General features: G+C 38.4%; 2 protein-coding genes across 4 annotated transcripts in view; one reads left to right on the forward strand and one right to left on the reverse strand.

The window, feature by feature from the left end:
* The window catches only part of si:dkeyp-118h9.7 (sacsin), a 23,657-nt gene extending 21,771 nt beyond the window's left edge, over positions 1 to 1,886 (forward strand). Inside the window, exon 9 of the mRNA XM_036209623.1 lies at positions 95 to 1,886. Within this exon, the coding sequence (XP_036065516.1) occupies positions 95 to 917 (823 nt within the window). The 3' untranslated portion in view covers positions 918 to 1,886. The remainder of the gene's footprint in view (positions 1 to 94) is intronic.
* Positions 1,887 to 2,058: 172 nt separating this feature from the next.
* dip2a (disco-interacting protein 2 homolog A) overlaps positions 2,059 to 12,242 on the reverse strand; it is a 74,512-nt gene continuing 64,328 nt past the window's right edge. For all 3 annotated transcript variants that reach the window (XM_024286342.2, XM_024286341.2, XM_024286343.2), the window contains 19 exons: positions 12,076 to 12,156; positions 11,506 to 11,633; positions 11,235 to 11,349; positions 10,284 to 10,485; positions 10,086 to 10,186; positions 9,643 to 9,723; positions 8,593 to 8,710; positions 8,343 to 8,464; positions 7,935 to 8,046; positions 7,483 to 7,592; positions 7,212 to 7,342; positions 6,945 to 7,113; positions 6,664 to 6,834; positions 4,889 to 4,950; positions 4,724 to 4,781; positions 4,545 to 4,619; positions 4,005 to 4,179; positions 3,747 to 3,870; positions 2,059 to 3,670 (listed from right to left, as the gene is read on the reverse strand). In XM_024286342.2, the coding sequence (XP_024142110.1) occupies positions 3,418 to 3,670; positions 3,747 to 3,870; positions 4,005 to 4,179; positions 4,545 to 4,619; positions 4,724 to 4,781; positions 4,889 to 4,950; positions 6,664 to 6,834; positions 6,945 to 7,113; positions 7,212 to 7,342; positions 7,483 to 7,592; positions 7,935 to 8,046; positions 8,343 to 8,464; positions 8,593 to 8,710; positions 9,643 to 9,723; positions 10,086 to 10,186; positions 10,284 to 10,485; positions 11,235 to 11,349; positions 11,506 to 11,633; positions 12,076 to 12,156 (2,388 nt within the window). In that variant the 3' untranslated portion in view covers positions 2,059 to 3,417. The remainder of the gene's footprint in view (positions 3,671 to 3,746; positions 3,871 to 4,004; positions 4,180 to 4,544; positions 4,620 to 4,723; positions 4,782 to 4,888; positions 4,951 to 6,663; positions 6,835 to 6,944; positions 7,114 to 7,211; positions 7,343 to 7,482; positions 7,593 to 7,934; positions 8,047 to 8,342; positions 8,465 to 8,592; positions 8,711 to 9,642; positions 9,724 to 10,085; positions 10,187 to 10,283; positions 10,486 to 11,234; positions 11,350 to 11,505; positions 11,634 to 12,075; positions 12,157 to 12,242) is intronic.

The following is a 12,242-nucleotide window of genomic DNA, read 5'->3' on the forward strand; positions in this document are numbered from 1 at the left end:
GTAAGGAATTGGAGCCACTGGCAGGAGCTACGCCACAAACCCCCCCACAAACCCCGCCACAAACCCCGCCACAAGCCCCAAGACAAGCCCCGCAAGGTTCCCCCAACAAATCCTCACGTTCCTCCAATAAATCCTCAAGCGCGTTACCAGCTTCGTTATTGGAAGCTAAAAGTGAAATAGACAGATGTCTAACTGAGATCTGGAGTCTTCCTTTGGATGAGAGACAAAAGGGAATCAAGCGGCTTTACCTCAGATGGCATCCTGACAAAAACCTTGACTGCATTGAACTGGCAACAGAAGCATTCAAGTATTTGCTGAATTGTATTGACGAACTCACCAAAGGCAAGGTAGGAACTGCGAAGCAATCGAGTGCCAGGGCAAACTGGGATTTCAGACATTTCCATGAGCAGTGGAATCAGGAGGCAAGACATCACAGAAGCAGTCGAGAAAGATCCTACAAGAGCTACAATTCCTACAACTTCTCCAGCCATTATACAAACGTTCCACGGCCAAACAAAGAGGAGGCCCGGCGCTGGTTCAAGCAGGCTCGCTGCGATCTCGATGCTGCTCAAAAAGACTCAGACGGTGGAAGCACAGAGTGGTGTCTTTTTAAAATCCACCAAGCAGTGGAAAAAGCTCTCACAGCTGCAGAGTTTAAACGGAGCGGTCAACGCACCACCAACAGCACCATTTCAGCCACAGCTGAAAGAGTTTCCCGCTACCACAGCCTGCTGAGGGATCTGCCCAAGATTGTAGAGGATCTCAAGAAGCTGGGAGTGGACAACAAAAAGACTCAATACCCCAGCTGTCACACTTTTCCTCACATACCAAATGGGCAGTTTAAATCAGAGGATGGATTGCGTGCGCTGAACAAAGCCTCTGAGCTTTTAAATAAAATACAAGCATACATTCAGTAGGTGTGAACCCAGTAAGACTCAGGATCTTTCTATCAAGGCATTATCGTTCAGTTTGCCCTTAAACATCCTTGAAAGATGGATTTTGATTGTTTTTTTCTTTAGAGTATGAAACATAACTGTATGTAGCTGTTATAAAAGTTCTTATCCTTAAAAAACTACTTTATTAACATGCTAATTTTGAACATTTTTCTTTCCATTTGTATTTTCTATGGGGGATCAACACATAATGTTGTACTTGCTTTTATGGTTAAAAGGGATTTTTTTTATGTCTGTGACTCTGGGCCATGTACCAATATAGCTATATAAATACAGCTATATAAATACTATTGAAACATTTCCAATCCAATATAACGTTTTGATTATCATAAGTCATTTATTGTACTTTTGTCTTTCATTCAGTACATATTTTTTAAACTGCAGTTTATTTTTTTCAGATTATGCATTTACTTTTTTGATTTCAGATGGTTTTGTGCCCTTATATTATTAGTTAACTTCTGCAATCATATTTTTAAAATTTCAGAGTTCAAGATTGTATTTGTTGAATTTCTAACATTTGGAAGCAGACGGAGGTTTAAGTTGCAATTCTGTCTTTAAGCAACATTTTTTGGGAGTTTTCTTGCTGAAGTTAGTTTTTATGTTATTCCTATCTCAATAACAAAATGTCGTTCTACAATACAAAATATTCATTTTTTGCATGTCATCGTATATCTTTCTTGCATGTTCTTGCCAGGATTGTATTATAAAACTGTTTTCAAACTTTTTTTGTCAAAGGTTCCTCTTCAGGGTATTTTCTTTGTTTTTTTTTGTGTTTTTAAGAGAAATTTTTAATTTACTGTGTAGGATGTGAGGCAACATGGGAACCATCATACATTTGATTTGTACTTTTCTGATTCATTAGTTATGTTGTTTATAAAACTTTAAGGAAATAGTTGAATGTATTACCATGAGAAAATAAATTGATAATGCCCATTTGCGTGTCATTTTCATTATCGTGTAATATTCATAAACTGTTCGACACATGCATGTAGATTTGATTTTAGGTCATTTTTAATTTGTTTGTTTTCAATGACCTAAAGTTTGATTGTTTCATCAGGTTGAGGAAAGGGGGATTGCTTTATTATAGGTCAGAAATGACACATTGTAAATTAAAAGTAAATTTTTATTAATTATGAAATCATGTTATGAAAATAATGACAGTTACGCATATATCAGACAAGTCTTTTTCCGTACATTACAACAAACGTGTGCACTGAGGGTGACATTTCAGCAGTTTCAGAGCAAAACTGTCTTCTCTTTATGCGGACGTGTGCGTTGTCCTCTCTTCTGAGTCCCCTGTTCTTTTACTCTAAAAATAATTGCAAGACTTTAAATGCATCAGAATCGGCTGCAAAAAGCTTTTTGGGTGTCAAAGATTCTCACCAGAATTAGTCACCTCCTCTCGGCTCTTTTAATAATTTACACAAAATTCTGTACATACTTACAGCAGACGGAGCCGGTCCTTGAGTGGATGTACACAGAAAATAAAGAATGTACAGAGATACTTTACAGAATAAGCTACGGTTATGGTGTGATGAGTGTATTAGACACATGATTTATATGCAGCATATCAAATCTCAAACTCCTATTTGGCCTTGTGGCTTTGGAAATGAAGAAAAATCTACTACAAACCAAGAGTTTCAGTTTTTTAACCTTTAGCTTTATGGCACAAAACAGAAACAATCGACTATTAGCTTTAAAGCTAAATTTCATCCACACGTTCAATTGTGTATTTTACCCCAGCTGAAAAAATTGAGCCGAGACGGAAACAGGCATTTGAAAAAAACACTTAAGGCTTCATTTACTGTACGTCCTTTAGCTTGCTGTTAATGGAAATCAACATGTATTGTCCTCTCCATTGCTCAGCTGATTGGCACTTGCTGTGTGCACTCATTCAAACCAACAGTCTCCACATGACACTTATTGCATTTTCAGATTAAACACTAATCTGTGGTTTAGATGCAGAATTAGAGGGTCGAGTCCTCACAAGATTAGGATTGTGCTCAAAACTTTGATGACAAAACGAAAAAATGGACCCAATTGAGTCCCTGTTTCTGCTTGAACTGGAGAAAAAGAAAAGTTCTCAAAAGCGGTAAATGCTTTAATGATTGATTATTTTTCCATGAAAACAAAGGACCTAAAACGAACTCTGAGACTCACCGTCAGTCCTATGGCACACGTGCTCGCCTAACATTCATCAGTTTGAGGTTAACAAAATAAATTATGTTAATGGCACACTGTAGAATCACATGACAGACCCCCTCACTGCTTTCTGGCGTTTTGAGTTCAATCAATGAGTCAAAAATGCATTTTTTTTCCAAACATCAGAAACTCAATAAAAAATGTAAAATGCCCTTAAAAACATGGTTTGTTGAGGCGCGGATAAACATGAGGTCTGAGCCTGCTGGAAGTCTGGAATCCCCGTTCATTGATGTTCATCTCAGTGTTTCATGCTACTCGGCCCTCACATGTTATACGCTACATATATGGGATCCAGCTGGTCAGCCAGGAATCCATCTCTAAGGTGCATGCGTTGCTTCTCGCCTCTGGAGTTTATGGGAATGACTCCGGGGTCCACCACCACCACCACCCCCACAATGAGGTAGTGCTCCTCCAAGACAACATTGGTCACCAAGGCAACCAGGTCTAGAGCCTCTTGCTCTGATCCCTCCAGCTCCACCACCACCACCAGGAGGTTGGTCCAAGTAAACACGGCGCTGTAAGCAGACGAGGTAGTTGGTAAACGTCTGGATTGACATTCATCAATCAAACCTGAAATGGGTCACTTCTCACCATTCAGCGATGCTCTTGTGAGACCGAATAACTGACGTTTCAATGTCGATGGGGTGATACCTCATCCCCCTCAGCTCCAACGTTTCATCAAGAGAGCCCACCACATACAGGGCGTCGTGGCGCTCTGAGACAGACAGACACAATGAGGACGCCAGAAACAAACTCAAAGGAAGTGCGTAAGCTGACATGAGGATACAGACGAGACACTGTTATTCTTCCTGTGGTCAAACAAATGAAAGCAACAGGGGTTGAACTCACCTCCGCTCGCATCGGTCAGTTCCGTGCGCCGCAGAAAGCCCAGGTAACCGGTCCTGGCCCAAACTGTCTGAGTGTCCCCAAAACTGAGTTTGGTGTTGAAATGGTCTGCGTGCAGCGCCTCCTCGCCGTAGACCGTGTAGTAACCAGTGGCATTATGAGGACCGCTCACCCAAATCTACCACACAAACAGAATACACAGTTTCTTTTGAGACCTACATAAACCTCGCTTCAATCAGTCCAAGACTCTTTAAAAAACTGCATTGAACACTAATAATTTATGAACTTTTTATTTAGAAATCTTGTATTTATGTTTTATCTGGACCAGTATTAGAAAGGAGTTAAATGACTTGTCCTCTGTGGTCTTCCTGAAGGCGATTTCTGAATTAAATGTTGTGTATTAATAAATAAATGTCCTTGCAATGAAGTTTAAACAGGTAAATAAGTGTACTGAAACTATAAAACACAACTCAAAGAAGGAAATAACAGCTTTACAAGGTGAAAAAAATGTCTCCCAAAACTTGACATGACGCTGCGACTTACCTCACCAAGATGAGAGTCTCCCAAAGGACCCTTGGTTTCTGTGTTTGCAATGATCACTTTCATTCCAGGAAGTATCTACACAAACAAACAGACATGCTTTGAGTTGGGAAAACAAACTACAGCAGAGGAACATTAAAGCTCTATTATGTTTTATGCAGCATTTTTATTGGAGTTTTTACCTTCCCAGATTCCATTAATGGCAAGCTGTGCGGTGACCCTTTTTCAACAAGACGAACTCTACAAATACAATCCAAAACAAACAAAACTCATCTTTATCTGTTAGGAAAGTCCCTTCACAAAGACTACTTTTATGAATACGCTGCAGTTACAACCCCTCTCCTTACCTGTCATGTCGCAGAGCTCTCATGTCCACATAAACAGTAGTAGGGTCTGGACCAGCGGTACCCTAAACAATGAAAGAAGACCAATGATAAAGATTTGAGTTCCCATTTTTTTGGCCTGATAAGAAAGTAACTAAGATGGAGGCTGAATATGGAACAGCTGCTGGCAAAGCAGGAAGCAGCCAGAAGCCAATCAGTCTGTGATGGTGCAATGAAACAGATGATTCAGTTACGTCTGCTCTCATATTATACCTACATTTTATGTTACTGTGCCATTGCTGTGTTACATGGGTTCAAATGAGAGCAAGAGGTCTTTCTTTGGGCACTGTAGAAAGTGCACACATGACACAGGTCTTAGAGATGTGTTTTGACTGTGCATTTGCAGAAACCTGGCTATTATTTGCAGTATGTGACAATAAAGACTATCTGAGCTTTCTATTATGGCCTTTTCTATGAGAGAATCTCAAAGACCTACAGATCTCTATGACAGCATTTGTATGGATTAAACTGCATGGCCAAAGTTTTGCAGCCTAAAGTTTTAAAATAATACATTTTTTTTTATTTGGTGTCAGAAGTGGGATTTTAAATTTACAAAATATTTCATTTGACATTTTTTCTGTATATCCTTTTGCCTGGTGTTTACTTTGCATACTCGATTCATGAAATAATGTATACATTTTTATAAACACAAAGAAATCCCTCTTTTTTTTGGAAGGGCGTTGTTTGTCTTCATTTGTTTTTATTTTGTAAAGTGTTTCCTATACAGTCATAAAGTTACACAGTAACTATAAACTTTTAAAAGTTTTAACAAAAATTGATTTTTTCTTGAAATGCTGAAAAGCTTCAAAGTTTAAAAAACAAATAAAGATGTTTTTTTACTTTTTTAAAATCCCAAATGTATCAACATTTTTGAATGTTATTGCCCATTCTAAATCAAATTAAGCACTTATTGAAAAACACCAAAAAATTACTTAATTAGACACTTTTCTATCAGAAATTATGTCATAATACAGAGAAGACAGCAGCATATTCTGCTGAATGAGGTGCAGGATGTCAGTACATTGAGCCAGGCAGAGTTTCCAGTGGCAGAATGTAATTTGAAAAATGAAAAATACTGCAGATAGAGAATAATTTATATTAAAGTCCAATTGTGTACTTTTAAGTACTACAAGGCTAATGTTAGGTTTAGAGTTCAAAAGTCAGGAGTAAAAAAATTGTACTATCTGATAAAAGCCGAGTCATACTCAATTCATTTAAGGAAAAAGTCAAACTTGTCAAACAACAAACAAAAGTTTCTGTTACAAAAATAATTTAAAGGGCATAAAAAGTATGTATAAACATCATGCAAGTGAGCAAAAACTGGTTTCTGGTTTTCCACAGAAATAGTGTAAAGAAGCAGAAATGTAAACACCTCATTCTCAGTTACTGTACCTGCTCAGCCAGTTTCCCTAACCTGTTGGGCTGAGAGGACAGAGTGGGACACATAGATGAAAGATATATGTGGACGTATTCTTAAAAACTGGGACTAAAACAAAAGACGCACAATTTACAAAAACTTCAAGATAATTTTTCGTGAAAACAAAAGAGTTTTATACTTAAAACGAACAACAATATGTTTGAAAGCTGATCTAAGTTGAAACTCAAGCCTTTCTTCTATTAGTATTATTTAAAAATAATAAAATTCAAACCACAGTCAGTCACAAAGTAACAAAAAAAGTAAATGAAATAGTTCCTTTTGCAATCAACATGCATGAAAATGATCCATCCAATCTGCTCACCTGCAAACAGATTGCTACGTTCACTCTGCAGCCGAAGGTGGTGCTGACAGCTCGGGGTGAGAGCCCCAAGTCTTTGAAGATCTTTGAGAAGGACTGAGTGAGGGACATGCGAGGCCTTTCCTCTGCCACCACCATGCACGTACGCACACACGACAGGTTCAGGTTACGCAACTGGACAAAAAGACAGAGTAACACCAGCAGAAAATCATTAGTTGGAGTAGATATCAATTACAGACTGAAAAGCTGTAGTTAAGGTTAATCTCAGATGAAGTCAAACTAACCCGCAGAGCCTCGGTCTGTGTCCCCAGACCCTTGGTGCACATCTCCATGACGGAATATGAGCAGAAGGTGATGCGCACTTTGTACTGACTGACTGCTGTGAGCCACAGGGATACATTGCTCTCCAGCTCTAAAGGAGGAACCAGAATTGACTGGTGTCCTGAGTACACACTAAAACAAAAAGCAAACAGATAAGAAAGATTACACCCTAATCACAAAACACGCTTCGATTTTCCCCAAAATGAATTTATTCTGAGCTTCTAATTTACCTGCACAGGCACCAGAGGGCAAAACCCAGGCCGCAGTAGGGGTCCAGACAGATGGCGATCTGCCGTGAGGGGTAGAGTTCACACTGGAGTTTAATGGAGCGACACAAGGCACTGGTGGCAGAGTGAGACATCTGAAACAAAGACGTGACACAAACACACGAATGAGGCTGGAAACTGAGGAGCACATGGAGAGGGTAAAAGAAGGCATCTTAGCATTCAAACTGCTTCCTCTTGAATGTACAGATGAAACTTTAAAAGGACATCTGCATACTTTGACCCCTGCTAGGATGCCTGTTGTGGACACACTGAAGTCCAGGTAAGCCAACATCTCTGGAGTAGGAGGCTTGTACATTTGGTTATTCTTCTTTCTGGGGAGATCATCTGGAAAGAAAAAAGAACAAAGATGTATGCAATTACATTTACAATCGAACTACAAATACAAATTGAAGTCCCTATGTATGTTCATAGTCCCAATCTGAGCGTCTTTTGGTCTATTTTAAAGCGTTAACAGTGTTTTTTTTTAATTATAGTTTTAGCCTGTCGTTTTAAAAGGACATGGTTTCTGCAGAGCAGCAGGAGTTCATTAAAAATTCACTTCTGAAGCAACCCCACACCCTTTCCCCATCTTGCTATCATTTGTTATTTATGCCATCCATCGTCATAAAAGGCCATCAGAACATGTTATAAACATGATTATCCTCAGAGTGAGAAAACTGAATGTACCTGTGTCCAGCACTGTGGGCCAGCTCTTGATGTCTACAGCAGCTGCAGCATCTTTGGACTTCAGCAGCTTCATTATTGCTTGAGTTGTTAGAATACACACCGACTTACTGACCTGTAACACAGAAGTTTGGCTCAGTTTCCTTTAACCTTTTAGAGTTTTAGCTCCAGTGTGACATATTTTTGACAACAGAAACTCTTTAGACGTTAACGTAATCCCAACAGATTTTAAAGTGGAGAAAAGCAGCTTTGCACTCATATGCAACACTTTCCAGTGGTGAAGTGCTAATGCAATTCATGTAAATCATCTGATTCTGGGTCAATATGCAAAGCTACTTTTCTCCTCGTCAGAATCTCAAATTGTTTGAAGAGTTAAAGATCGTGTGTTATTTAGCCATCAACACCTTTTACCTCAACAATCATTTTGACAGTTGGTAGAGTGGTCGCCAGGTTCTGTGGGTGGGGGGGTCTGACAGTCACCGGCACGCAGCCGGCATACAGGCAGCCGTAGAAAGTGGCGATCAGGTCGATTCCTGCATGTAAAGGGTACAAAGTTGAGCAGATCTGCAGCTGCTAAACGATGACATCAGTTTTTTTTTTTTTTTTTTTTTTTTTAATAAATTCCTCCTGGACTGAAAGTAACACCTGAAGCTGTGTTTACCTGGTGGGTAGACGAGTGCTACATGGTCTCCAGTGTTGAGGCGTCCCATCAGTGCTGCTGCTACCCGCTCTGCCCTCTTGTGAAGCTGCAGACAGGAGGCAGTGCTGGCGACTGCGCCCTGAAGGGACATCATACATTCATTAGATTTATAACTTTTCATCCTAAATGCTAGCCTTTTTGCTAAAATAAAGTAAAATAAAATGTAGCTTTCTCAAATGAAAGGCTTAAATCGTCAAAAAAAGATTTTTTTACACCATATATTTTATTTAATTTGAAAGAATCTGAGTGTAAAGGATAATTTATAACTTTCCTTTTTGTCTTTAGCTGTTATTTTAATATGAACATCTTTAAAACAGGTGAACATGCCGTATCTTATAAGTGAATCAAGCACACCATTATAAAAACATGCCATGATATTAGTGCTCACACTCGGGGGAGCAAACTACGACCCGGGGGCCATATTTGCCCCGTTAAACTATTTAATGTCCCCCGCCAAACTAGAAAAAATTATATTGATGATCCTAACTGTTTGATTTTTTTGCTTTTCTGAATTTTATAAGCAATTTCTAAGTCAGACAGACATTTTTCCGATTATTCTAACAGCACATGAACGCAGCTTTTTTCAAGTTTGTGTTTTTCTCATCCCATTGATGCAGCTGATGCATCTAAAATGAGAGAAAAAAACTCATAAATGTGTATGTTTTAAAATATATTTTTTATCAAAATTAGCATGTCCTTGTCCAAATTCCTGTTCTTTCTCTTATGAGGCGGATTCCCAAAACAGGCCACATATCTGCTCCTGGTCCGACCCTTCTGTCAAATTCTAGAACCCTTTGTGGCCCACAAATTAAAATGTTTGCCCACCCTGGGTTCCACCAACCAGCCTTTAAAAAAGTGGAGTCTATTTTATGGAGCATAATTAAGAGATTTTTTTTTCATAGATTACTAATACCAATGATTCACTTGAGTGTGAGTCAAAGTGAAATAAAAAAAAATCAATAATTTTAATCAAAATCTGCTAAATCAGAAATAGTAGGATTTTAGCTTTACCTTTGAATTTAAAACGAGGAACAGCGGATGGTCGGGAGTGGCCTGAGCTCTCCACTGAAGAACATCCTGAATATAAAGAAACTGGAAAAAACAAACAGTTCACTGATAATTAATACAAAAAATTCAAAGAGATTAAGGTGAACAATGTGTCAAAATGGAGGAGGCTACAAATTAAATTCTGATGACAAATTTAAAAAGTTAAAAAATCAAAGTTAATGACAGACACAAAAGAATGCATGAAATGAGGACAAAGAAATGCAATATGTGATTGGAAAAACATGAATAAAAAGTTACACTTTTAATTCTGCAGATGAAAAAAGGAAATGAAACCGTCTCTCTCTTTAATTATCAGAGTGCATCTGTGATTCTACATTAGTATTCTTGTTTTCAGTATGCAGAGTGACAGCATGAGTGAAACGAAGAACACAGTCTACTTTACATACCTGGTCATTGTCCTCAAATTGCCCCAAGTCTCTTCCACAGGCTTGTGCTATCCTCTTTCCTGCCACTAGGTTCCCCACAATCATAGAAGCAGGTCCAACTTCTATAACACAATCAAATAATCATCCAACTTATCATCAAAGTCAGCACAAACGTTTTTATCATTATCAAAAGTCTGCAAGAATCCTCTACAAATCTACCTGGCTGTTTTTGCCTCGGCTTGGGCAGATTGGTGACGCATGTATGGGGGCACATGAGGACGTTGCAGGGGTGCAGAGCACCTTCCAGGAAGCGTTGTTTGGTCTCCGATATGTGGATTCCACCCAGGGGGGCTTTAGGGAGCATGTTGGCGGGAACCAGAGCCAGACAGTACACCCCAACCTGGTGGATGCTGTCGATGGCCTGAACAAGAAAGATTTAAAGGTTTAAAGGGAGATATTTTTTTAAAAACTTAGATAACATCAGACATCTAAATCAGCAACGTGGTCCTATTTGATGTACACTCTCAAATCCATTCTTTTTCTTGTGTCCTTTTTAATCGGGACACAAGTGCATCATTAAGAATGTACAGCATGCAAAGCATATAATAAACGTCATAACCAGGGAAACTGATACTTTTGGAGATTAGTTTACTCCAATCATCTTTTGATCATTTTCAAAGTGTCCCCAGTTTTTTATTAATTATGATAACACTGTTTTTAGCCAAGATTATTAAAAAAAAAGTTGATCAGAAATTTGCCTCCAAGTTGTAGGTGGAGCAGAGAGCTTGTTGCCAGATTGTAATTTCTACACAAGCTTTTTCAAGTGGCTTTTTTTGTCTGCTCCTGATTCACCACGATTTGAATAAAGGAAAACTCAGAAATACACATTTAATCTTAATTTTCTTTATATAAGTCCTCTATCGTTAAAGGGAAAATACAACAAGAACATGTTAAAAACACCAAAAACATGATTTTCTTTGGAGTGAGTCTTAATCCTTACAAATGTTGACAGACTTTATGAGACTAAAGCCTTGATTAAACCCAAAGCAATTTTTGTTTTTGTTATTTCCCATGAAGTTTACAGCAGAACATTCAACCATTAGGCAGAAGTTCTGTTTTTTTGTGTCCTGAAATCTAAAAATGGACTATAGTGTGAGAGCAGAGCAGTACCTGAAGCACACGACTCATCCACTGGAAGCTGTCCTCCTCTGAAGCATCTGGCCTCTGCTCTGCCACCACAACAATCCTTTCATCGTGCAGCACAGACACGGAAAACACGGCTATCCTGAAAAACACACAGACAAACACAGTTACAGCTGGACTGCATGCTTCTGTTAAGGGAGTCCTGATCTCATTAGTAAACAAACCACATGGTATGTTCTTGATGTTCTTAGAACAATCAGGAAAACTGAAAAATATGTTTCGCTTTCAAGTTCTTTACCTTCCTCTGTATACAAACTTCATGGGCTCCACAGCCAGCGCCGTAGCAACCACATCATCAGCGTTATGTCTGCGGCCGCTGACCACCATCAATCCATCCATCTTTCCAACTACAAACAGAAGGTTGTCCTGGGGGACAAAACATGAAGGATTTCCATGTAAGGTCAAAACAAAGTTTTTAAAAATGTTTGAAGGTCCCTAAAATCCTTTCAGGTGTCTGCTTAAGTTGGATGGTTTTGAAACTAAAAGCAATGATTTTCTTTTTATTTGAGACATTAAAAGTTACTAAGCAATGATGCAACAATGTAAAGCATTAAAATTAGCAAAAAAAATATCATTTGCATGCAAAAAAACAATCATTTTTGTCCACAATTAAACAGGTGTTTTAGCAGAAAATAACTAATTACACCTGCAAATATATATATATATAGTTTTAATGACAAAAAAAAACTTCAAAGGAAAAGACAAAACTGTGAAAATACCTTTCTTAATAAAATATTTTTATGAATATTATTATGATAGGTTTCTAGATATGAGAGTACAGCAAAACTGAGTAAAAAAAGTGACTTACCGGTCCCACAAAACCCAGCAGAGAAGTTCTAATGAAAGGTCTGTCACTGAGTGGAGCTCCAGATGCTTTCAATGGGACAGTCTATAGCAACACATAAACTTCATATTTAAAGTACTATAACACACAAGAAAACAATGTAATTTAAGCTAAAATATAAAAAAAAATGC

The sequence above is a fragment of the Oryzias melastigma genome, linkage group LG21, assembly GCF_002922805.2.
Source record: "Oryzias melastigma strain HK-1 linkage group LG21, ASM292280v2, whole genome shotgun sequence".
Lineage (NCBI taxonomy): Eukaryota > Metazoa > Chordata > Actinopteri > Beloniformes > Adrianichthyidae > Oryzias > Oryzias melastigma.